Source organism: Hypanus sabinus, chromosome 5, assembly GCF_030144855.1.
Source record: "Hypanus sabinus isolate sHypSab1 chromosome 5, sHypSab1.hap1, whole genome shotgun sequence".
Taxonomy (NCBI): Eukaryota; Metazoa; Chordata; class Chondrichthyes; order Myliobatiformes; family Dasyatidae; genus Hypanus; species Hypanus sabinus.
In genome coordinates, this window is record NC_082710.1 from 180,228,895 (window position 1) to 180,256,101 (window position 27,207).

Consider the following 27,207-nt stretch of genomic DNA (forward strand, 5'->3'; position numbering starts at 1 on the left):
GTACTTCTACTCCCTGAGTATAGGCAGAGACTGAAGACTGCAGCACCAGCAGTGAGGACCAAGAAGGTATGGACAAGGGAAGCACAGGAGCGCCTACAGGACTGCTTTGAATCGGTGAACTGGACTGTATTCAGAGATTCATCTTCGAACCTGGATGAGTATGCTGCTGTTGTTACCGACTTCATTAAAACCTGTGTGGATGTGTGCCCACAAAGACTGACTGTACATTCCCAGACCAAAAGCCATGGATGAACCAGGAGGTACGTCGTCTGCTGAAGGCTCGATCTGTGGCATTCAAGTCTGGTGACCTAGGCCTGTACCAGAAAACCAGGTATGTTTTGTGGAGGGCTATTTCAAGGGTGAAGAGACAATTTGGAAGTGACATTGGATGCACGGTAACTCTGGCAGGGTCTGCAAGACGTTACTTCCTATAAAGCGAAACCCAATAGCATGAATGGCAGTAATGCTTCACTGGCAGATGAACTCAATGACTTCTATGCCTGCTTTGAAAGGGAGAACACAACTACAGCTGTGAAGATCCCTGCTGCACCTGATGACCCTGTGATCTCTGTCTCAGAGGCCAACGTTAGGCTGTCTTTCAAGAGAATGAACTCTTGTAAGGCGGAAGGTCCTGATGGAGTACCTGGTAAGGCTCTGAAAACCTGTGCTAACCAAATAGCGGGAGTATTCAAGGACACTTTCAACCTCTCACTGCCATGGGCAGAAGTTCACACTTGCTTCAAAAGGTAACAATTATACCAGTGCCTAAGAAGAAAAATGTGGGCTGCACTCATATGACTAGACTGAACTCCTGCCTCAGCAAGGACCTGGACCCTGGATAGGCAATTTGCCTGTCACCACAATGGGTCAATGGCAGACACAATCTCAATGGCCCTCCACATGGCTTTAGACCACCTGGACAACACAAACACCTAGGTCAGGATGCTGTTCATCGATAGCTCAGCATTTAATACCATCATTCCCACAATCCTGATTGAGAAGTTGCAGAACCCAGGCCTCTGTACTTCCCTCCGCAATTGTATCCTGGACTTCCTAACCGGAAGACCACAATCTGTGCAGACTGGTGATAACATATCCTCCTCGTTGATGATCAACACTGGCGCACCTCAGGGGTGAGTGCTTAGCCCACTGCTCTACTTTGTATACACATGATTGTGTGGCTAGGCTTAGCTCAAATACCATCTATAAATTTGCTGATGATACAACCATTGTTGGTAGAATCTCAGGTGGTGATGAGATGGCGTACAGGAGTGAGATATGCCAACTAGTAGAATGGTGCCGCAGCAACAACCTGGCACTCAACGTCAGTAAGACGAAAGAGCTGATTGGAGACTTCAGGGAGGGTAAGACAAAGGAAAACATACCAATCCTCATATAGGGATCAGAAGTGGAGAGAGTGAGCAGCTTCAAGTTCCTGGGTGTCAAGATCTCTGAGGATCTAACCTGGTCCCAACATATTGATGTAGTCATAAAGAAGGCAAGACAGCGGCTATAGTTTATTAGGGGCTTGAAGAGATTTGGCACGTCAACAAATGCACTCAAACTTCTATAGTTGTACTGTGGAGAGTATTCTGTCAGGCTGCATCACTGTCTGGTACGGAGGGGTTACTGAATTCTGACAGGCTGCATCACTGTCTGGTACGGAGGGGCTACTGCACAGGACGGAAAGAAGCTGCAGAAGGTTGTAAATCCAGCTCCATCTTGGGCACTGGCCTACAAAGTACTCAGGACATCTTTAGTGAGCCATTTTATTTTTTTCTCTCTGAATCCCTTCTCCTCCTCCGGATCAGGTAGGTACCAGATGGTGCAGAAAGACCAGGATTCCTCCTGGTCCTAGCACGCATCGGATTGTTTCGGCGACCTGCTGTTCCCCATTACAGTCAGGCAGTGAAATTCACTGTTTTAGTGCTCGGCTGATTTCGCAAATTACTGATAGCACTTACGTCAGAGATATAATGGATGTGCCAATAATAATTTGTATTCCTCCGACAGTAAAGGTCGGGTTAGCAGGGCAATAGGATCTGGTGGTAGATGGGAACAAACTGGGGAAGACCAAGGCAAAAGCGAGAGCAGGGTGTTCAGGAGTGATGTCAGGAAATGAATATTAATACAGTTTGTGTTAGGAGCCACAAAATTTTATCAGGCTAAGAGTCCAAATAAAATGTCAACAGTAAGACTCCACGATAAGGTTTCAAAGTTCAAAGTTGATATGTACATCATCAACTATCAACATCAACAACAACCCTGAGATTCATTTTCTTGTGGGCAAATACAAAGAAACACTAGAATTAATGAAAAGACTACCCACAATAAGATGGACAAATAACCAATGTGCAAAAGACAACAACTGCAAATACAGAAAAGACAATGTCAGTAAGACAAAAGAGCTGATTGTGGACCAGGAAGGGTAAGATAAAGGAACACATACCAATCCTCACAGAGGGATCAGAAGAGGAGAGCGTGAGCAACTTCAGGTTCCTGGGTGTCAAGATCTCTGAGGATCTAACCTGGTCCCAGCATATTGATGTAGTCATAAAGAAGGCAAGACAGCGGCTATAGTTTATTAGGGGCTTGAAGAGATTTGGCACATCAACAAATGCACTCAAACTTCTATAGTTGTACTGTGGAGAGTATTCTGTCAGGCTGCAGCACTGTCTGGTATGGAGGACCGAAAGAAGCTGCAGAAGGTTGTAAATCCAGTATCTTGGGTACTAACGTACAAAGTACCCAGGACACCTTCAGGGAGCGGTGTCTCAGAAAGACAATGTCCATTATTAAGGACCTCCAGCACCCAGGGCATGCCCTTTTCTCACTGTTACCATCAGGTAGGAGGTACAGAAGCCTGAAGGCACATACTCTGCAATTCAGGAACAGCTTCTTCCCCTCTGCCATCAGATTCCTAAATGAACATTGAATCTTTGGACACTACCTCACTTTTTAAATAAGTATACAGTATTTTTGTTTTTGCATGTTGTTTAAAATCTATTCAATATATGTCATTGATATACTTGTTTATTTATTATAGTTATTATTTTTTCTCTGTTAGATTATCTATCGGATTGAACTGCTGCTGCTAAGTTAACACATTTCACGTCACACAGTGATAATAAACCTGATTCCGATTCCGACAAAAATGAATCCAGGATTGAAAAGCTTGTCATCTGAAGAGCGTTTGACAGCTCTGGGCCTCTAAATCACTAGAATTTAGAAGAGTGAGCAGTGAACTGATTGAAACTTATCAAATAGTAAAAGGCCTTGATAGAAGGGATGTGGAGAGGATGTTTCTTCTGGTCTAAGACCATGGGACACAGATACAGAGGGGCGTTGTTCTAGAACGGAGATGAGGAACAATTTCTTTAGCCAGATCTGTGGAATTTGTTGCTACAGTTGGCTGTGGAGTCCAAGTTATTGTGTTGATAGGTTCTTGATTGGCCAGGGCATGAAGGACTAAGGGAAGAAAGCCAGAGACCGGGGCTGAGAGGGAAAATGGATCAGCCATGATGAAATGGTAGAGCAGTCTCGATGGGTCTAATGGCCTAATTTTGCTCCCATATTGGCCGTTCCCCTCTACGCTCCCAGTCAGACGCAGGAGTTTGATCAGAAATGACAATCCCACAGCTACAGCTCGACCTGATAAGTCCTACCAACCATTTTCTCGTTGGTTAGAAATTAATGCATCTCTTTAACGTGCTGGGCCTTGTGCGATTCGGGATCGAGCAGATAACAGCACTAGGCCGTAAACATCAGTGTGCTCCACCCAGTGTCCAGCAGGGACCCCCCCGTTATGCACCCACCCTCACCCTGTGGTCTGTACTTCAGCCCTCACTGGATTTAAAAGTCAGAAAACTTGTTTTCTGAAGTGGGGGAAAGGGGGGTAAAGGTGAGAAGGGGTTAAGGGGGTAGGGGGAAGGGGTGTGAAAGGAGGTGAAGGGGGATGTGTAGGTGGGTGGGAGAATTCTGAGGGGGTTCTGTTGAGAACATGATGGGGAATGAAATGGGTTTAATGTGCATAGGATTTGTGAGAGGGTTGTGGATGTATCTAAGGTTTAACAATGGATGTGTTGAAAGAAGAAAACCAGAGAATGGTAGAGAATACATAGGATGGGCCAAGTGTCCTCATTCCACTCCTATAGGGCTTGTACTGACTTGCTGGGCTGAAGGGCCTGTTTGCACGCCCAGCACACAATCTCTTCCCTGGGAGCGGCCTCCCCCCGCCTCCAGTCCTCCTGCAGGATCAATGATGCAAGGAGGGAGGCCCCGCCGCTGGGAACCGTCTTTTCACACCATGAAGGCCCCAAAGAAGGTCCTCTGTTCCTGCCGCTGCACCATGTCTGGTTGGTTGACGGCTACGAACAGCCTGTCCGTGTGGCGGAGGAAGAAGAGGCCGCCCTGGCTGATGGTGGCGTGCCAGTCCCCATGGCCGCCGCAGGCAGACTTGGTGGCGGTGAGCAGTGGGATGGGCTCCGGGTACGTGTCACTCCACCTGTAGATGTTGTGGACCAGCACGGTGCCCCCTCCGTCACCTGCCCCCCGAGTGCCCCTCTCCTCACACACCAGATAGAAGGCCACCTGCGAGTAGACGTAGTAGAGCCCCTGGCGGGGGATGTGTAGCTGGCCGTTAGCGTAGACCATGTTCGTGTATGCCGTCCCCTTGCTGAAGTCCCAGCGCAGAGCCTGCAGGCCAGGCGTGTCCTCCTCACTCGGGTCCCCTACGCCTGAACAACCTGTAATGAGAGCCGGTGGTGAGTTCCGACTCTGGGGTCAAGGAGACTGTGAGCTGCGACAGGGGCTTGTTCTCCCAGAAGCATGGGAGGCTGAGGATTAACGATCGTACGCACAAGAGATGCTGGAAATCCAGAGCATCACACACAAAATGCTGGAGGAACTCAGCAGGTCAGGATTCTCATCACCTTGTGCCTCTTCTCATTGCTAACATCAGGGAGGAGGTACAGGAGCCTGAAGACACACACTCAGCATTTCAGCAACAACTTCTTCCCCTCTGCCATCAGAGTTCTGAATGGACACGGAACACTTCCTCAGTATTTCTTTCTATGTAGCTAGGGTGCCTAAAACTTTACACAGCACCGTATTCGTCAACGTGGAATGGAGAGCGACTTCGTAAATCTGGCGGCAGCAGAGGATATTGGGAATGATTAGGGTGGAGTGTCGCAGGAGGGGTGTGGGACAAGTGGCAGAGAAGGAGCACCAGGGGTGGGTGCAGACTCTCCCAGCCCTGAGATACCAGGCAAAGTCATTTGATTACAGACAATTGGCTTATTGATCATGAGAGAATGTTTCTCTGGTGCTTCTCCCTCTCTCCCTCCTTTTCCCAACTCTCTCCCTGTCCCCTTCCCACTCTGTCCACAACAGAGAACCATATCAGAATTCAGTTTATCATTCTGGTGAGGCCAAATTTGGAGTACTGTGTACAGTTCTGGTCACCAAATTATAGGAAAGATGTCAAGAAAATAGAGAGTGTACAGAGGAGATTTACTAGAATATTACCTGGGTTTCAGCACCTAACACAGAGAAAGGTTGAACAAGTTAGGTCTTTATTCTTTTTGAGCGTAGAAGGTTGAGGGGAGACTTGATAGAGGAATTTAAAATTATGAGGGGGATAGATAGAGTTGACATGGTTAGGGTTTTTCCATTGAGAGTAGGGGAGATTCAAACAAGAGGACATGATTTGAGAATTAGTGGGTAACACAAGGGGGAATTTCTTTACTCAGAGAGTGGTAGCTGTGTGGAACGAGCTTCCAGTAGAAGTGGTAGAGGCAGGTTCGATTCTGTCATTTAAAAAAAAAATTGGATAGGTATATGGACAGGAAACGAATGGAGGATTATGGGCTGAGTGCAGGTCGGTGGGACTAGGTGAGAGTAAGCTTTCAGCACAGACAAGAAGGGCCAAGGTGGCCTGTTTTCATGCTGCAATTGTTATGTGGTTATATCATCACTCACATATGCCATTGGCACCCTAGCTGTATACATGTGCATAAATAAGACTTTTGCACAGTACTGTACGGTATATGAGGGATGATTGATAAGTTCATGGCTTAAGGCAGAAGGAGTCAACATTAGAAAACCTAGCTCATTTATTTTTCAACATAGTCCCCTCCTACACGTACACACTTAGTCCAGCAGTCGTGGAGCATACGGATCCCTTCTTTGTAGAAATCTGCACCCTGGACCTCCAGAAGTGGTCCACAGCGAGGGGTGATTGATAAAATCGTGGCCTAAGGAAGGAGGAGGTACAGCTCTCGTTGCATGTGCAGTTGAACTCTGAGTGACGATGCAGAAAGTTTGAAGTTAACAACTCATCTCCTTCTACCTTGGGCCATGAATTTATCAATCACCTCTGGTGTATATACACTTATAATTTACAGTTTTTATTACTATGTACTGCTGCCACGAAACCACACATTTTAAACAACACATATGCCAGTGATATTAAATCTGATTCTGATCATGGAAGAAAGGGAAGGAGGAGGGACAACAGACAGAGGTGATAGTCTGGTGATCAACTATATCCGTCATATACATTCACATGTATTAGAAATACACTGTGGAGTGTTAGTCAGGGAGTGATATGCAACAACAAAAAAACAATAAAGTATTTTATACAGTAAAGTTAGAGGTTAAAGAACAGATACAGAGTAAACTGAGCACAAAGGGAAACAGCTTTACAAAGAGTGATTTTAAGTGCTACAGTGCAGTAACTGGGACAGAGCACAGATAAAGGAGGTTGAGGGGGGCTAACTAGAATGGTTGATCAGATTAACTGCTTGGGGGAAGAAACTTTTACAGAGTTGCTTGGTTTTAAAAGCCTGCAGCGCTCTCCAGATGGGCTTTTTGGAAAAGGCAGTTTGCAGGGTGGGAAGAGGGAAGGATCATGAGAGATGCAGACTCAATGGGCAGCAAGCATCTTTCCACACAGGGTCGAAATGTCTAATACTAGAGGTCGTGCATTTAACGTGAGAGGGGGATAGAAAGTTCAATGGGTATGTGTGGGATAAGCTGAGTGTGTGTGTGTCTTTTTTCTTACAGAGTGGTGTGCGCCCGTGATGGGCTGCAGGAACTTGCCTGGAGAGCAAGGGGACGTAGCCACAAAATCTAGCCAACTTTGTCCAAACTCTCCTTCCAGCACATACGCTCTAATCCAGGCAGCATCCAAGTGGCCTCCCGTTGCGCCGAAGACCTCGGCATCCTTTCTGCAATGCGCTGACCAGAACTGAATGCGATTCTCTAGATGCGGCGTAACGTGAGCCGTAACCCTCCACCTCCACTATTGTATCTGCCGGCATCACCCCTCCTAGCAGCCGCTCCACACGCCCACAAGAACTTACCCCGACGGCGCATTTCGATGTACGTGAACTAAATGTGAAACTGAATCCTTTAAATTTTCAGCCCTCTCAGCTTAAATGCTTATCTTCCGGCATTCCACATTTCTACCCCGCGGGAGGTGGCTCTCCGCAGGGTTTTCTGGGACGGACGCTGCTCTAGGTAGAGTTTTGCGCAGAGAAGTAGCCCGGGCCTCGGGGAGTGGTTGCATTGCAGAATGTCCATCTCCGGCCCTGGCTGACAACTGGCGCTGGCACTGGGAAGTCCTTCTAATTCCCGCCACCAGGGGGCAGAGCAAAGCCACCTCATATTCCAGTGCTTGCCGTCTCTCGCGTCCCCACAGCGCACTCAGACCTTCTAACCTTGCCAATGGTTAACTACCTCCGCTTTACCCCCGCACCTGTTGAGTTTTCAATCCGAAGTTCTTGTCTCATCTTCCTTCTTTACTTGACACAGTGCCCATTCTGGTCTTTGAACCCTCACTCTCTCCTGGGACGCCACCCTCCTAATGGCACATATCTACCAATCACCACTGCCCCAGGAAGGCAATACTTATCAAAGATGCCCAACATCCATGCCGCGCCATCTTTTTTCCCCTCGTGGATGTTGTGTCTCCGATGCTGTTACAAGGACGTTTTACATTTCATCTGTGCACAAAGGTTTTTGTTCGAGAATAAACTTTTGTGACATGACTTTAATGCCAGTAAATCATCTTTACCCTAGTGATCAAAGTCGGTTGGAAGCAGAGTCTTTGACCATCCCTAAGGCAAAGGGAGATACCCAATACCCCACCCATCAAACAGCACTAAACTCCCACCATCCCATCTCCTTGAGGGCCAGCCCAATCATTACCTAATTCCTGCACCAAGCATACCGTGGTTCAATTCTGTCAATATTAACCCTCTCTAGGAGAGGTGAAATTTAGTGTGCCTTAGAATGTAATTTAGTGTTATTTGGAACTTCACAGCACCTCCCTCCCCACCCTTGGTCGTGTCTACAGGAGGCCTCGAGAATACAACATCCCCAACTTCTGGGCCATCCTACTTTCTTGCAATGACCTGTTCAGGAACAGCGACAGTACCTCCCTTCATCCATTTGACTCTTGAACCAGCTGGCACAACCTCCAAATTACTATCTCAGTATAACAACAATAATTATCTATGTGTTTCCCATCACTGCACTGTAAACCACTTCACAATACTCTTCAGCATTTTAAATACACTCTGGTATTTATGTATATTTATTCCATATCCGTACTTTAATTTCTAAGTTTATTTTTTATACAATGCTTTATAATTGTTGGATATTGTCTTTTTTTCTTGCAAGTCACACCAGTGCACCATAGCAAGTTCCTAACACATGGCAGATAGAGTCAATCCTTGACTCCAGAGTCACGGAAAAGTACAACACAGAATCTGGCCCTTCAGCCCATCTAGACCATATTAAGCCATTTAAAATCCTTCATCCCATCGATCTGCAGCCAGACCATAGCCCTCCTCACCCCTCCCGTCCATGTACCTATCCAAACTTCTCTTCAGCTTTGAAATTGCACTAAGGTGGACTTCCTTTATTCTAATTGTGATCTTTCTTGTAAAAGTTAAATATAGTTTTTGTTTAGTTGTTGCTGTTTCTTGTGAATATTGCATCTCTGATTGCTATACCTGCGATGCTGCGGCAAGCAAGATATTCATTACATGCCCATGCATTCTCACACTTGTTCAAATGGTTCAAGTTAACATCAGAGCATACAACCTGAAATTCTTACTCTCCACAGAATACTGAACCCCAAAGAATGATTGATAGAAATATCAGAACCCCTCCCCCTCTGTGACCATCCTTTTCCTACAGGCACCCCAACTTCCTTTGCCTTACAGGCACTGACTGATCTACTGAGTGTTCTCGATACCCAGGCTGTGTGTGTTACTCAGGATTTCCAGCAGCTGCAGACTCCCTTGCTTTTTTAAAAATTTCATTACAGATTTGGTCTCCATAGACCTGAGCAAGAGTGAGCTGGGATGGGGAGAGGGTGAGAGGGTGAGGGTGAGGGTGGGAGGTGTTCTGCTGGGCTGCAAGCAGAAGGAGGGGACAAACCTGTGAGATGAGCTGCCGGCTTTCCAATGAGATCTCCTTCTTGTGTGTCTGTGATCCGGATCGGGCTTCGGGGGAACTCTGCAGAGGAAGTCCAAGGTTCATTCAAGGATACTGGGCACAATGAGGTACTCAAGGGGAATCTGGGGGAGAGGTTCTTCACTCAGAGGGTAAAACAAGCATGTCACACTCAACAAACTTACAGCCGACGGTGAACTGTGCATGACTGGATCCACACCCTACACCCACTCACACCCACTCACACCCACTCACACTCACTCTCACTCACACCCTACACCCACTCACACTCACTCTCACCCACTCACACTCACTCTCACTCACACTCACACCCACTCACACTCACTCTCACTCACGTATACACATACAAAGGAACACACAATCTCATGCACACGGATGTACATTCACACACACAAGCACAGACATATTGCACACGTGCAGTTTCACACCACCTAATGCACACACACACATTTCTCACACTCAGATACACAGACACACACACAAGCACAGACATATTGCACACGTGCAGTTTCACACCACCTAATGCACACACACACATTTCTCACACTCAGATACACAGACACACACACAAGCACAGACATATTGCACACGTGCAGTTTCACACCACCTAATGCACACACACACATTTCTCACACTCAGATACACAGACACACACACAAGCACAGACATATTGCACACGTGCAGTTTCACACCACCTAATGCACACACACACATTTCTCACACTCAGATACACAGACACACACACAAGCACAGACATATTGCACACGTGCAGTTTCACACCACCTAATGCACACACACACATTTCTCACACTCAGATACACAGACACACACACAAGCACAGACATATTGCACACGTGCAGTTTCACACTACCTTATGCATAAGCACACATTTCTCACACTCAGATACACACACAAGAACAGATATATTGCACACGTGCAGTTTCACACTACCTTATGCACACGCGCACATTTCTCACATTCAGATACACACACAAGAATAGATATATTGCACACGTGCAGTTTCACACTACCTTATTTCTCACACTCAGATACACATATGCTCTTACACCCTGACACAATTATATTAATACTGTGATATACAGAAGCACATTCTCTCCCCTTCTCCCTCACTATGGCCACCTCTTCTTTTGCAAGCCTGCTCCAATCACCATTGTGAAAAACTCGTGCCTTTCATCTTCCCCACTTTAAAATCGAGCCCGGTACTTTTGGACTTCTCTACCCTGGGAAAAAGACAGTTGCCATCCATTTTACCTCAGGCCCTCATCATTATCAAGACCTCTTCAAGACCTCTTTAAGGTCACCTCTCAGCCTCCTTCCCTCCAGGAAAAAAAACCCTATTCTATCCATTCCCTCCTTAGAACTCAGTCTCCCCATTCTCGGCAAAATCCTTGTGAATCCTTGCTGCATCCCCTCTAGATTTGTGCTATCACTGTAATAAATAAATTACTGAAGCAAATGAACAAAGAAATCTTGTTGCTTGGTATTGTGTAGGACAATGGGAGAACCTTTTCCAAGAGCCAGAATGGAGAAGGAGCAGTTTGGCATGCTTCATCAATCAGGGAATTGACTACAGCTAGAATAGAAAAGTAAGGATGTGATGCTGAGGCTTTATAAGGCATTAGACCACACCTGGAATGTTGTGAGCAGTTTTGGGCCCCTTATCTCAGAAACGATGTGCTGACAATGGAGAGGGTCCAAAGGAGGCTCACAAGAATGATTCAAGGAATGAACGAGTTAATGTATGAGGAGCTTGCGCCTGTATTCGTTGGAGTTTAGGCAAATGACAGCGGATCTCAATGAAACCTAGCGAATATTGAAAGGTCTCGATAGAGTGGATGTGGAAACGATGTTTCCTATCATGGGGGAGTCTAGGATCGGAGGGTGCACCCTCAGAATAGAAGGTAGGTATTGATGAGGCTACCTCAGTAAATATATTTAAGAGAAAGTTGGATAGATTTTTGTATAGTATGGGAATTAAGGTTATGGGGGAAAGGCAGGTAGGTGGAGATGAGTCCATGGTCAGATCAGCCATGATCTTATTGAATGGCGCAGCAGGCTTGACGGGCCAAATGACCGACCCCTGCTCCTATTTCTCATGTTCTTATGTAATTTAGTACACAGACGAGGAAAATTTTCTCTAGCCAGAGGGTGGTGAATCTGTGGAATTAATTGTCACAGGTGGCCGTGCAGGCTAAATCATTGGCTATATTTAAGGCAGAGATTATTAGGTTTTTGATTATTCGTGCAAAATGTCACAGGGAGAAGGCAGGAAAATGGAGTTGAGAGGGATAATAAATCAGCTAAGGGAATAGCAGAGCAGTCTCGATGGACCAAATAGTCCAATTCTGCTTCTATGTCTTATAGCCTTATGAAAGTTAGGATGTTATTTTTACTTATTTGTCAGTTCTATTTAGAGATACAGAATGGTAGCAAGTCCTTCTGGCCCAACAAACACCTATGTGACCAATTAACCTACTAACGTGGAATGTGGGAGGAACCAAGAGCACTTGGAGGAAACCTGCATGGTCATGGGGTGAATGTAGAAACTCCTTACAGACAGCGGTGTGCATTGAACCCCGGTCGCTGGCACTATAATTGTGTTACACAAAACCCTATGTAACCATACAAGGCCGCGTATGTGGTCAGTTCTCGGAAAGATGGCATTAAGCTGCCAAGCATGCAGAGATTTACCAGGGCGTTGTCAGATTTGTGGGAACCGTGTTGTGGAAAGACATGGAACAGATTGGGACTTTATTCATGAGACCATAGGAAAACAAAGGGTGATCTTTCAGAGGAGTATAAAACTTTGAGTGTCTTAGATAAGTGAATGCACAGTCTTCGCCCCAGGGCTGGAAAAAATAAAGAGCAGTACGCAAGTGCAATTACAAAGGAAGCTTGGCTGTGCCTCTACGTCCTTAGACATCAGCAAAGATTTGTCATAATACCTAAAACTTTGACAAACTTCAATAGATGTATGCTGCCTGGAATGGAAACCACCAATCCCCTTGAATGGAAAAGCCTACAAAAAGGAGTGGATATGGCCCAGCCCACCATGGGTAAAGTCCTCCCCACCATTGAGCACATCTGTAGCTACCACCCAGGCCAAGGTCTCTTCTCGCTGCTGCCATTGGGAAGCCTCAGGACTCACACCACGAGGTTCAGGAGCGCTTATTAAACCCCAACCGCGAAGCAGAGGAGGCAACTTCACTCGCCTCATCACTGATCTGTTGCCACAACCTACGGACTCACTTTCAAGGACCCTGCATCTCATGTTCTCAATATTTATTTCTTATGTACTGTGTATTATTATGATTCATTTTAGTCTTCTTTTGTATTTGCACAGTTTGTTGTCCTTTACATGTTGGTCCTGTTGACTGAGGTCTTTCATTGGTTTTATTGTGCTTCATGTGTTTACTGTGAATGCCTGCAAGAAAATGAATCTCAGCGTTGTATATGGTGCCTTACATATACTTTGATAATAAACTTATTTTTAACTTCAAACTTTGAGACAGGTTAACAGTGATTGGAGGAAAGTATAGGGAGGGTGTTAAAGGTAGTGTTTTTTTTAACTCAGAGTTGTGAGTTCATGGAGTGGGGTTGTAGAGGCAGATTCATTAGGGGCTTCTGAGAAACTTAGACAGGCACATAGACGATAGAAAATGGAGTGCTATTTGGGAGGACAGGGTTAGTGATTTTGGATCAGACTAACAGTATTGTAGGCCAAAGAACCTGTACTGTGCTTTTACATTCTGAGTTCTACAGGCAAGGTTCAAACACCGAAAACAATGTGTTTTGTTCCACCCCAACATCTTATCAGGTTGGACAGTGAGATTGTGGGTCACTGCCAGGGACTGTTCTCACCACAGGGAGCCCTGTGTTATCAGCAGTGCGGGTGATAAATGTGCTCGGCACCACAGATCCCTGCCCTGGTTTCTGTCTGCCGTTGGTGACCTTGTGTTAACCCTGCCTGCGACAAACACGAGCTTACCATGACTGCAGTTTGCCGGCCTCAGTGGTGGGAAGTGGAAGCACTGCGAGAGAGGGAGAGAAACACTGATTCAAAACCTTCATCAGCAATGAAACGAACTGCAGCCCACCTCTCTGCCCATAACCCGGCCCTGAGCAACGACGTTTCATTTTTAAACCGGAAACTTTGCAATTAATGACCCAGTAAACAGTGTCATCTAACTCTGGAGAGGCAATCTTTTTCTTTCAAGATCAGATATGGAAAATATAGCTTTATTTGTCACATGTATGTACATTGACAAATCAAAAAAGACAGCGAAGTGCGTCATCTGCGTCAACACCCACAGTCCGTGGATGTGCTGTGAGCTAACTGCAAGTGTCGCTGTGCTTCCGATAGCAATCCCACAACTTAGTAACTGAACAAACCTCTTTGGACTGTGGGAGTGAAATGGAGCAGCCAGAGGAAGCCCATACAGTCACAGCGATCACATAGAATTAGGGGCAGGAGTCGGCCATCTGGCCCATTGAACCTGCTCCGCCATTCAATAAGATCATGGCTGATCTGACCATGGACTCATCTCCACCTACCTGCCTTCTCCCCACAACCCTTAATTCCCCTACTATGCAAAAATCTATCCAATCTCCTCTTAAATATATTTACTGAGGTGGCCTCCACTGCTTCATTGAGCAGAGAATTCCTCCGATTCACCACTCTTTGGGCAAAACAGTTCCTGCTCATCTTCACCTAAATCTACTCCCCTGAACCCTGAGGCTATGTCCCCTAGTTCTAGTCTCGCCTACTAGTGGAAACAACATTCCTGACTCTATCTTGTCTATCTCTTTCATAATCTTATGTCTCAGTAAGATCTCCTGTCATTCTTCTGAATTCCAGTGAGTACAGTCCCAAGTGACTCAATCTCTCCTCATAGTCTAACCCTCCCAGTCCCTGGAATCAACCTGGTGACTCCTTTGAGACGGCGGGGCAAATCGAACCTTGATCCTACAGCTGACACTAATGTGTTACACTATCTCCTATGTTACTATGCCATTGTTTGTTTTAATATATTAAAAGAACATTGATGCCAAAATGCTCCTTCTCCTTAACACTTCCTTGGTGCGTTTATGTAGCACTGAGGACACAGGGACTGATTCGAAGTGAGATCAGCTAGAGGCGGGAGGGAGACTGGAGATCAGTGGATGTCCGTGGATGAAAATGGTGAGTTGATGTTTTGGGTTGAGACCCTTGATCGAATGGAGATAGCTGGTATTGAAAGGTAAAGGGGAAGGAACGGATCGAGAGCTGGCAGTCAGTGGGAGAGGACATAAGCAGATGGAGGAAGGGGAAGTAGAAGCTGCAGGAGAGGCTGGGAGGTGATAGGCTGAGGTGACAAAAGGACACAGATGATGGAATCTGATCTTAAAATGTAAAACTCTGTGACGGAATAACCCTAAATTATCCAGTTTATGGAAACCTGCCCCACCCCCTGTCATCTTGACTCTTCTCCTGATCTACCCAGTTCGTCCAACACCCACCAGGTACTCAGCTCTCCCCAATCTCCCTGTTGCTTTCCCCTCCTTCACCGCATCAGCCAACACTTCACTTGTACACTAAGTTGTACTCTTGACCTTATAGGAGGCCCAGTTATTAATGTTTACCAACACTGAATTTGCTCTGTTGCTGTTACACTTTATTCTGCATTCTTATCATTTATTCCTTTGCATTCTGTAATGAATTGATCCATTTTATTTTTATTTAGAGATACAGGCCCTTCCAGACCTACGAGCCCATACCACCCAATTGGACCTATGCCACCAATTAACCTACTAACCCTCACATCTTTGCAATATGGGAGGAAACCAGGGCACCTGGAGTAGAACATACTAATTCCTTACAGACTGCGGCAGAATTGAATCTGGGTTGCTGGCACTCTAATGAAAAAGTTCAAATTTCAAAGTAAAATTCATTATCAGAGTACATATATATCACTACATACAACACAGAGAGTTTTTTTCTGCGGGCATTCTTAGCAAACCTGTGGAATAGTAACTGTAAACAGAACCAATGGACAAACTGCACAAATGCAAGTATAAATAAATAGCAATAAATAATGAGATGAAATAACAAGGTGAAGAGTGAGGGCATTGGTCACGGGATACATTAAGTGTTAGATGTCACCCGATAGGGTTCTGTATGAACAGTCTATAAGACAAGCTTTACTCTAAATCTCAGTACTTGTGACGATAATAAACCCATTCCAATTTCAGACTCCCATTTCCCCTCCCCCACTGTTCCCATCTCCCTTCTGCATTTGACTCCATACTTCACCTTCCTCTCCTGTCGGATTCCATCTTTGCCACCAATCGTATACACCCTAACCTATCTGATCTCTTCTTCCAAATCAAACCTGCAATTCCCAGCAACATCCTTGTGTAGACAGGAGATCCTGCAGCTGCTGCAAATCCGGAGTAACACACACAAAATGCTGGAGGAGCTCAGCAGGTCGGGCGGCACCATCGGAGGGGAATAAATAGTCGATATTCGGGACCAAGACCTGCCATCAGGACAGGGAAGCCAGAGAAAGAGGATGGGGAAGAAGGAGGAGTAGGTGGTAGGTGATAGGTGAGACCAGGTGTGGGCGAAGGTGGGTGCATGGGGAAGTAGGGGGTGAAGTGAGAATTGGGGAGCCTTGCTGAGTTCTGGATATCACCTCTCTTCACTCTATAATCATATGCCTGTATAACTGATATCCTGCCTGTTTCTGTCTGTGCCTCTGCTGTGAGTTTTTCATTCTACCTTTACCCCAGACTTGTGCACAAGACAATAAATTTGACTTGAGTTATCACAGGTACACAGGCCATTCAGCATAGACTCCAGACTAACCCATTTTAGTTCAAACACAAGAGGTTCTGTAAATGCTGGAAAATTTAAACAACACAAATAACACATGCTGAAAGAGAGGAACAAACAGTTGATCAAAAGAAGATATTCTGCAGCTGCTGGAAATTCAGGGCAACAGATACAAAACACTGGAGGATCTCAGCAGGACAGGAAACATCTATAGAGGGGAATACACAGTCCATGTTTGGGCCTGAGACCTTTCTTCAGGACTGGAACGGAAGGAGAAGACCCCAGAAGAAAAAGGTGGGGAGAGGGGAAGGAGGGCAGTTAGAAGCCGATGGGTGAAGCCAGGTAAAGGGCTGGAGAAGGAGGAATCTGATAGGAGAGCAGAGTGGACCATGGGAGAAAGGGAAGGGGGAAGTGACCAGAGGGAGGTAATAGGCAGGTGAGGAGAAGAGGTAAAAGGTCAAGAGTGAGGACTGGAAAAATAGTGAAGGGGAGGAAGGAGGGGGTGGCAAAAACACAGATCAGACAGCACATACGAAGGGGAACATAGAGTGGATGTTTTATGACATGTCCCTTGATCAGGACTCCCCAGCCCCTTCCTACCCTGCAAGATTATCCCAGTCATCTACTCCTTCGCACACGAGGCGCTCCTTAGCAGCACTGGTGCATGTCGGTTTGTGCGTCGCTTTACAGCAAAAAAACTGCGATGACCGACTGCCGTTGCTGTCTTTAAGGAGTTTGTGATTGCATGGGTTTCCTCAGCACTCCAAAGACGTATGGGTTAGTGAGCTGTGCGATTTCGTTTGAAGCAAACAAAGCATTTCATTTCATTTTACCCATGATATATAAATTTCTACGTGTGATAATTAAAACTAATCTTTATCTTATCTAGCAACCTGCAGATTTTTGAGGCAGAGGGAAAGAAAAATCACATAGTCAAAAGGAGAGCGTGCAAACTCCAGACAGACAGCAGTGGAGATCAGTATGGGCTAGGCAACGTCTACCCACTACGCCAACTCAGCACGCTGTCGCAGAGAACCCTACGAAAAGGCAGTAATTCTCATCTTCCACATCTGCTCTATGCTTGCTCAACATCTCTGAGGATATTTCCACTCGGCTCAATTTGAGCAGTATTCCTTACAGTTTAATTAAAATCAGGGGCGGAGAAATCGCACATTCTCTGAGCAGTGGAGTGGAACAGATGGCTTCGGTTAGTGAAACAGAACAGAGATTCCTTGACCACTTCAGATCTGATGTCAGAGGGGTCTGGAGCTGTGCAGGGCAATCTCTGATTTTACAGAAGGTCGTGGGTCCCCGGAATGCACTGCTTTTCATTGAACATAGAACACAGAGGAGTACAGCAGAGGAACAGGCAAATGCTGTGCCAAAACAGCTAAAAGCAAAACAAAAACACACAAACACTAATCCCTCCTTCCTACTCCATGTCCTTATCCTTCCATCTTCCTTACATAGCCAAGCATCTCCTAAAAACCTCTATTTGCCTCTACCCCCACACCAGGCCGCAAATTCCAAGCATCAATGACTCTCTCTCACATCCCCTTTGAACCTACCCCCTCTCACTTTTAACTCATGCCCATTGGTATTAGAGAGTTCAACCCTGGGAAGCAGACACTCTCTATCCACTCTATCTATGCCTCTCATAATCTTGTAGACCGCTATCAGATCTCTCCTTCGTCTGCAATAGTGGAGAAAACAACACAAGTTTATCCAACCATTATGGGAATTATATATAGGCCTCCAAATAGTAGCCAAAATGGGTTGAAGTTGCAAAGGGAGCTGGAAAAGGCATGTAATAAGGGTAATGACACAATTACAATAGGGACTTCAATAGGCAAGGGGACTGGGAAAATCAGGTTGGTGTCAGATCACAAGGAAGGAAATTTGTTGAATGCCTAAGAGATGGCTTTTTAAGAGCCTGAGCCTATAAGGGAAAGGCCATCTTAGATTTGGTGTTGTGTAATAACCCAGATCTTATTAGGGAGCTTTTAAAGTTGCAACTTATCCTCTTGACTCTTGAACTCAATGCCTCAACTAATAAAAACAAGCATTCCATAAGCCTTCGACCTGTGTGGCCACTTTCAAGAAGCGATGAACTTGGATCCAAAGATCTCTCTGCTCAGCAACACTGTTAAGGATCTTGCTGTTAACAGTGTACCGTCTCCTTGCATTTGCCCTACCAAGGTGCAACACCTCACTTTTACTCGAGTTACCCCATCTGCCATTTCTCAGCCCATATCGCACTGTATTATTTTCCAGTCTTCTGCACTATCCACAACTCCACCAATCGTGGCATCACCTGCAAATTTACTGACCCACTCATTCAGGTCATTTAGACACAGCACAAACAGCAGATGTCCCAGCACAGATCCCTGCAGAATACCATTAATTACAGACCTCCAGCTCAATTAAGACCCTTCAACCACTACCCTCTGTCTTCAGTGCACAAGCCATTTCTGAAACCAAACAGCCGATTCACCGTGGATACCATGCATCTTAATCTTCTGGATTAGCCTCCCCAAATCCATCAAATGCCTTACTAAAATCCATGAAGACAACATGCACTGCCCTACCCTCATCAATCTCTCTCATCACATTGCCAAAAGAACTCAATCCTGTTGGTGAGGGATGACCTGCCATGCACAAAGCCATGCTGGCTCTCCCTAATTCGGCCATGGATTCCCAAATGCACATATATCCCACCCCTAAGAATTTTCTCCAGCAATTTCCCTACAACTGATGGGAGATTCACGGGTCAATAATTCCCATGATTTTTCCTTGCTCCCTTCTTAAATAGAGGTACAACATCAGCCACTCGTTACTCCTCTGGGCCCTCACCTATAGCCAGAGAGGACGGAAAGATACTGGTTAAGGACTCAGAACAAAGGAGCTGGTTGTGGACTACAGGAGGAATGGAGACAGGCTCACCCCTACTGACATCAATGGATCTGGGGTTGAGAGGGTGAACAGCTTTAAGTTTCTCTGAATAAACGTCACTGAGGATCTCACATGGTTTGTACAAACTGGGTATGCGGTGAAAAAGGTACAACGGTGCCTCTTTCACCTCAGCCCATTGCATTAGTTTGGTATGGGCCCCCAAATCCCAAAAACTTTCTACGGGGGCACAATTGAGAGCGTCCTGACTGGCTGCATCACTGCCTGGTATGGGAACTGCACTTCCCTCAATCGCAGGACTCTGCAGAGAATGCTGCGGACAGCCCAGCACATCTGTAGATGTGAACTTCCCACTATCCAGGACATTTACCAAAACAGGTGCATAAAAAGGGCCTGAAGGATCATTGGAGACCCAAGTTACCCCAACCACAAACTGTTCCAGCTGCTACCATCTGGGAAACGGTGCCGCAGCACAAAAAACAGGAGCAATAGGCTCCAGGACAGATGCTAGATGGTACCCCTGTGGCTGTCCCCCTTAACAATGAGTACTGTTGGGGGGGGTGTGGCCTTCCTGAGGGAAGCAAAAGTGGCCATGCCTCTGGCACAGAGTCTGGCCCTGTGGCTCAGAAGGGTAGGGAAAGGAAGAGGATAGTAGCAGTGATTGGGGACTCTATGGTTAGGGGGACAGGTGATTCTGTGGACACAGGAAAGAAACTCAGATGGTAGTTTGCCTCCCAGGTGGGGTCTGGGATGTTTCTGATTGCATCCATGATATCTTGAAGTAGGAAGGTGAACAGCCAGAGGTCATGGTACATATTGGTACCAACAACATAGGTATGAAAAGGGAGGAGATCCTTAAAAACAGACTACAGGGAGTTAGGAAAGAAGCTGAGAAGCAGGACCACAAGGGTATTAATCTCAGGATTACTGCCTGTGTCAAGTGACAGTGAGTATAGGAATAGAGTGAGGTGGAGGATAAATAAGGCTGAGGGATTCAAGCAAGGGGCAGGGATTCAGATTTCTGGATCATTTGGACGTCTTTTGGGGCAGGAGTGACCTGTACAATAAGGGTGGGTTGCATCCGAGGGGGACCAATATCCTGGCAGGGAGATTTGCTAAGGGTATTGGGGAAAGTTTAAACTAGAACTGTAGGGAGTGGGAACTGAACTGAAGAGACGGAGGTTGGCTGACAAATAAAGAAATCTTGTAGGCAGTGTGAGAGGGAGGATAGGCAGGTGATCGAGAAGGGATGCGTGCAGGCTGATGGTTGGAGATGTGTTTAATTTAATGCAAGGAGTATCATGAACAAAGTGGATGAGCTTATTAGAGCGTGGATCTGTACTTGAAGCAATGATGTTGTGGCCATTACAGAGACTTGATTGGCTCAAGGGCAGGAATAGTTACTTAGAGTGTCAGGCTTTAGACGTTTCAGAAGGTACAGGGAGGGAAGCAAAAGACGTGGGGGGTGTCACAGCTGCAGAAAAGGAAGAAGTCATTGAGGGATTGTCTACTCAGTCTCTGTGGGTGGAAGTTAAAAACAGGAAGGGGTCAAAAACTCTACTGGGTGTTTTTTTATATATCACCCAGTAGTAACAGAGACATCGAGGAGCTGAAAGGGAAACAGATTCTGCAAAAGTGCACTAATAACAGGGTTGTTGTAATAGGAGATTGTAATTTCCCCAATATTGATTGGCATCTCCCTAGAGTAAGGGGTTTAGATGAAATGCAGTTTGCTAGGTTCAGGAAGGTTTTTTGACACAATATGTAGACAGTCCTACAAGAGGAGAGGCTATACTTCATCTGCTATTGGGAAATGAATCAGGTCAAGTATCAGATCTCTCAGTGGGAGAACATTTCGGAGATTCTATCTCCTTTACCATAGTATCAGAGAGGGATAGGAGGAGACAAGTCAGGAAAATATTTAATTGGAGTAAGGAGAAATATGAAGCTATCAGGCCGGATCTTGGAAGCATAAATTGGGAGATGTTCTCAGGGAAATGTATAGCAGAAATGTGGCAAATGTTCAGGGGATATTAGCGTGGAGTTCTACATATGTATGTTCCAATGAGACAGGGGAAGGATAGCAGGCTACAGGAACCATAATGTACAAAGTCTGGAGAAAATCTAGTCAAGAAGAAAAGAAAAGGTTATGAAAGGTTCAAAAACTCAGTAATGATAGAGATCCAGAAGATTATAAGGCTAGCAGGAAGGAGCTTAAGAATGAAATCAGGTGAGCCAGAAGGGCCCATGAGAAGGCTTAAGGAAAACCCCAAGGCATTCTATAAATATGTGAAGAGCAAGAGGATAAGACATGAGAGAATAGGACCAATCAAATCTGACAATGGAAAAGTGTGTATGGAACCAGAGGAGGTTGCGAAGGTACTTAATGAATACTTTGCATCAGTATTCACTATGATAAAGGACCTTGGCAATGGTAAGGATGACTTACAGCAGACTGAAATGCTTGAGCATATAGACATGAAGAAAGAGGATGTGCTGAAGATTTTGGAAAGCATCAAGTTGGAGAAGTCACTGGGACCAGATGAGATATACCCAAGGCTACCATGGGAGGTGAGGGAGGAGATTGCTGAGCTTCTGGCAATGATTTTTGAATCATCAATGGGAATGGGACAAGTTATGGAGGATTGGAGGGTTGCAGATGTTGTTCCCTTATTCAAGAAAGGGAGTAGAGATTGCCCAGGAAGTTATAGACTAGTGAATCTTACTTCAATGGTTGGTAAGTTGATGGAGAAGATCCTGAGAGGCAGGATTTATGAACATTTAGAGAGGCATAATATGAATAGGAATAGTCAGCATGGCTTTGTGAAAAGATGGTCGTGCCTTACGAGCCTGATTGAATTCTTTGAGGATGTGACTGAACACGTTGATGAAGGTAGAGAAGTAGTTGTAGCGTATATGGATTTCAGCAAGGCATTTGATAAGGTTCCCCATGCCAGCCATTCAAACAGTAAGGAGGCATGGGATCCCAGGGGACTTTGCTTTGTAGATCCAGAATTGGCTTGCCCATAGAAGGCAAAGAATGGTTGTAGACGGGTCATATTCTGCATGAAGGTTGGTGACCAGTGGATTAGTTCTGGGACCCCTCCTTTTCGTGATTTTTATAAATGACCTGGATGGGGAAGTGGAGAGATGGGTTAGTAAATATGCTGATGACTCAAAGGTTGGGGGTGTTGTGTACACATTAACAAGTACTTCATTAGTACACAAAGTACACATTAGTACCTTATGCACATTCTCTGCATCCAGACAAATATTCCCCCTTTATTCATGAGTGGTTTCACCCTCTCCTGAGTTATCCTCTTACTCGATGTAGATATAGAATATCCTGGGATTCCCCTTAACCCAACCTGCCAAGGACTTTTCGTGACTCCTGCTGCCTTTCCTGATTCCCTTCGTCAGCCCTGGCTTCTTTAATAAGACCATAAGACACAGCAGAATTTGGCCATCTGGCCCATCATGTCTGCTGTGCCATTGAATCACAGCTGATCCTTTTTAAAAATTTCCTCCTCAACTCCAGTTCCTGGCCTTCTCCCTCTAACCTTTGTTGCCATGTCCAATCAAGAACCTATCAAACTCTTCCTTAAATACACCCAACGACTGGGCCTCCACAGCTGCACTTGGCAAAAAATTCCACAAATTCACTACCCTTTAGTGAAAGAAATCTCTCCACATCTCTGTTTTGAATGCATGCCCCTCTATCCTGAGGCTGTGCCCTCTTGTCCTAGACTCCCCTACCATGGGAAATATCCTTTGACATCTACTCTGTCTAGGCCTTTCAACATTTGAAAGGTTTCAATGAGATCCCCCCTCAGCCTTCTCAATTCCAGCAAGTACAGACCCAGAGCCATCAAATGTTCCTTGTATGATAACCCTTTCATTCCTGGAATCATCCTTGTGAACCTCCTCTGAACCCTCTCCAAAGCCAGCACATCTTTTCTCAGATGAGGAGCCCAAAACTCTTCACAATACTCAAGGTGAGGCTTCACTAGTGCCTTATGAAGCCTCAGCATCATAAGTATATTTAGATTTTCAAAACGCTTTTGACAAGGTCCCACACAGGAGATTAGTGTGCAAGCTTAAAGCACACGGTATTGGGGGTATGGTATTGACGTGGATAGAGAATTGTTTGGCAGACAGGAAGCAAAGAGTGGGAATAAATGGGACCTTTTCAGAATGGCAGGCAGTGACTAGTGGGGTACCGCAAGGCTCAGTGCTGGAACCCCAGTTGTTTACAATATATATTAATGATTTAGACGAGGGAATTAAATGCAGCATCTCCAAGTTTGCAGATGACACGAAGCTGGGAGGCGGTGTTAGCTGTGAGGAGGATGCTAAGAAGATGCAGGGTGACTTGGATAGGTTATGTGAGTGGGCAAATTCATGGCAGATGCAATTTAATGTGGATAAATGTGAGGTTATCCACTTTGGTTGCAAGAACAAGAAAACAAATTATTATCTGAATGGTGGCCGATTAGGAAAAGGGGAGGTGCAACGAGACCTGGGTGTCATTGTACACCAGTCATTGAAGGTGGGCATGCAGGTACAGCATGTGGTGAAAAAGGCAAATGGTATGTTGGCATTCATAGCAAAAGGATTTGAGTCCAGGAGCAGGGAGGTTCTACTGTAGTTGTACAAGGCTTTGGGGAGACCGCACCGAGAATATTGTGTGCTGTTTTGGTCCCCTAATCTGAGGAAAGACATTCTTCCCATAGAGGGAGTACAGAGAAGGTTCACCAGATTGATTCCTGGGATGGCAGGACTTTCATATGAAGAAAGACTGGATCGACTAGGCTTATACTCACTGGAATTTAGAAGATTGAGGGGGGATCTTACTGAAACGTATAAAATTCTAAAGGGATTGGACAGGCTAGATGCAGGAAGATTGTTCCCGATGTTGGGGAAGTCCAGAACGAGGGCTCACAGTTTAAGGATAAAGGGGAAGCCTTTTAGGACAGAGATGAGGAAAAACTTCTTCACACAGAGAGTGGTGAATCTGTGGGATTCTCTGCCACAGGAAACAGTTGAGGCTGGTTCATTGGCTATATTTAAGAGGAAGTTAGATATGGCCCTTGTGGCTAAAGGGATCAGGGGGTATGGAGAGAAAGCAGGTACAGGGTTCTGAGTTGGATGATCAGCCATGATCATGCTGAATGGTGGTGCAGGCTTGAAGGGCCGAATGGCCTACTCCTGCACCTATTTTCTATGTTTCTATGACATCCCTGCTCTTGTATTCTAGACTTCTTGAAATGAATGCTAACATTGCATTTGCCTTCCTCATCACTGACTCAAGTTAATCTTTAGGGTGGTTCTGCACAAAGATTCACAAGCCCCTTTGCATCTCAGATTTTTGGATTTTCTCCCTGTTTAGAAAATAGTCCACACATTTATTTGCATGACCGTCATTTTCCAATATCGTATTTCATTTGCCACTCTCTTGCCCGTTCTCCCTATTTGTCTAAGTCCATCTGAGACCTACCTGTTCCCTGAACACTACCTGCCCGTCCACCAGTCTTCATATCATCTGCAAACTTGGCAACAAAGTCATCTATTTCATCATCTAAATCATTGATATACAGCATAAAAAGAATCGGTCCTAACACTGGCCCCCGTGGAACACCACTAGTCACTGACAAGGATCTTATTAATCCCACTCGCTGCCTTCTGCAATCAGCCAATGCTCTAACCATCTTAGTAACTGATACTCCTGATGTACTTCTTTTGACCCTGACGTCCGAAGGATTACATACTTTTCCTTTTTCTTCTTGACTAAAGTTATCACCTCTCTACATATCCAAGGTTCTCTTATCTCTGTCCTTCCCTCTAACAGGAACATACTTTTCCTGTAGTCTGTGCAATTGATCTTTAAATACTCTGCACATATCTGATGTGGACTTGCTAACTCTTCGGAATTCCTGCCTAATATCCTTGTAAGTTGCCCTTATCCGATTCCAAACTCTCCCACGAGGACCATACCTACCCCAATCTATCGCCATCCTGAACCTTAAGGAGTTGCAATCACATTTTTACACATTTCCTTAATCTGATTGCACATCCGTTCCTCAGTGTCCCATTGGCTATTAGGGGGTCTGTAATACAATCTCATCAGTGTGATTGCACTCAGTCCTGAGATTTACCCAAGTGTACTCAATGTCTGACCCCCCCACCCCCATTATGTCTCCCCTTAGTACAGCTGTGATATTGTCCCTGATTAGTAATGCAACTCATCTCCTCTTCTACCTTCTCATCCAACTTTTCCGAAACTTCAGAAACCTGCTCATGACTCACCCACTCTTGCCCCTCTCTCAACCAAGTTTCAGTAACGGCTACAACAGAGTTCCATGTACTGATCCATGCTCAAAGTTAATCACCCTCACCCAGAATACTCCTGGCATTAAAATAGACACACTTCAAACTCTCCGATCCGTCATACCTGCTATTCCGATTTTGCCTTTCAGTACCTTCCCTGATATTTACCTTCTGGTCCGATCCTTCCCTTCCCGACCAGGGCTCCGGTTCCCAGTCCCCTGCAAAACTCGTTTAAACTCCCCCAAATAACATCAGCAAACCTCGCGGCCGTGTGGACGGGTGTAATAAGAGTCCCGTATCGCAGAAGGGATTCGATTAAGTCGGCGTTTAATTAATTCGGCAGGCATGTGTGACAGAATATCTTGCATGGCCTCTCGGCTCCGAAGTGGGAGGAGGGACCGCCTATGCGAGAGTGTGTGTGGTCCTCTACAGCGCAGCGCAATCTCGGCGTCGTCCCACTCGCCCCAGACAACAGCGCCGTGCCCTTACCTGAAGTCCGAGCCTGCGGAAGTATAAGCCGAGCGCCAGGTTGGTGAAGACCAGCAGGACGGTGAGCAGTGCCGAGTACCACAGGAGGCTTCGATCCAGGGTCCGTGTTCCAGCCATCGGCTCCGTGCGATCTTCTCCGCCGGCGCCAGCCCTCGTAGTTATACCTCCCCGTGCGCTCGGTGCTTTCCCCGAGAAATTTTATTGTTCTCTGCTTGTGTCTTTAAAAAGGAAATAAAGCAGGCCCAGCTGTAAGTATCGAAGAGTCCTCTGGGAAACTAGGAATGTGGATTGGGGACGAGAGGGGAAATTTGAGCGGCTTTTAACTGTAAACAATGCAGTTTTCCCCCCGCACCCCTACTTCTGCCCTGTCAGCGCGTGTCTCGGGGGCTCGGGAGGTCACCCGCTTTTCTTTTCACAAGAATAAGTTTATTACAAGTACTACAGCTTATGACACATATTGAAAAGGCTTAAATTTAATGATGTGGAGAGGACGTTCCCCGTAGTGGGGGAGTCCAGAACGAGAGGGCAGAGTCTCAGGAAAAGCGGATGAGAGAGGATTTCTTTAGCCAGAGGGTGGTGAATCTGTAGAATGGATTTCCACAGGCAGCGGAGGAGGTCAAGTTATTTAAAGCTGGAGGTTGATTAGTGAGGGCGTCAAACATTGCAGGGAGAAGATAAGAGAATGGGGTTGAAGGAGATAATAAATCAGACATGATAGAGAGACTCGATGGGCCGAATGGCTTAATCCTCCTCTTATGGTCTCCAACAAATCACTCAAACCAATAGCAAATAGATTAAAACATTCCCTCCCTGATTCTGGATGAGAGGGACTGAGTTATCAGTCAGGAGTGGAACTTATTCTTTGGAGAGTCAGCGCCTGTCTGTTTAAAATTGCATAAGTGTTTAAAACAAGACAGCAGTGTTTAGCCAGAGAGTGGTGAATTTGTTGCCAAGGCAGCTGTGGAGGCCAAGTCATTGTGTATATTTAAGGCAGAGGTTGATAGATTCTTGGTTGGTCAGGGCATGAAGGGATATGAGGAGAAGGCAGGAGATTGGGGATGAGAAGAAATTGGATCAGCTATGTTGAAAAGGTGGAGCAGGCTCGATGGGATGAATGGCCTAATTCTGCTCCTATATTTTGTCTTGTGGCTTAAATTATG

The 27,207-nt window shown here is 45.7% G+C and overlaps 1 protein-coding gene across 2 annotated transcripts in view; it reads right to left on the minus strand.

Moving 5' to 3' along the window:
• LOC132394686 (lymphotoxin-alpha-like) overlaps positions 1-26,289 on the minus strand; it is a 50,231-nt gene extending 23,942 nt beyond the window's left edge. The window contains exons 1-4 of one of the 2 annotated variants that reach the window (XM_059971056.1): positions 26,048-26,289; positions 13,496-13,538; positions 9,451-9,528; positions 2,174-4,745 (exon numbers count right to left, since the gene is read on the minus strand). In XM_059971056.1, the coding sequence (XP_059827039.1) occupies positions 4,300-4,745; positions 9,451-9,528; positions 13,496-13,538; positions 26,048-26,164 (684 nt within the window). In that variant the 5' untranslated portion in view covers positions 26,165-26,289 and the 3' untranslated portion in view covers positions 2,174-4,299. Of the gene's footprint in view, positions 1-2,173; positions 4,746-9,450; positions 9,529-13,495; positions 13,539-25,726 lie in introns of those variants that run through there. The other variant, XR_009512399.1, reaches the window with a different exon arrangement.
• Between the last annotated feature and the right edge of the window lie 918 nt (positions 26,290-27,207).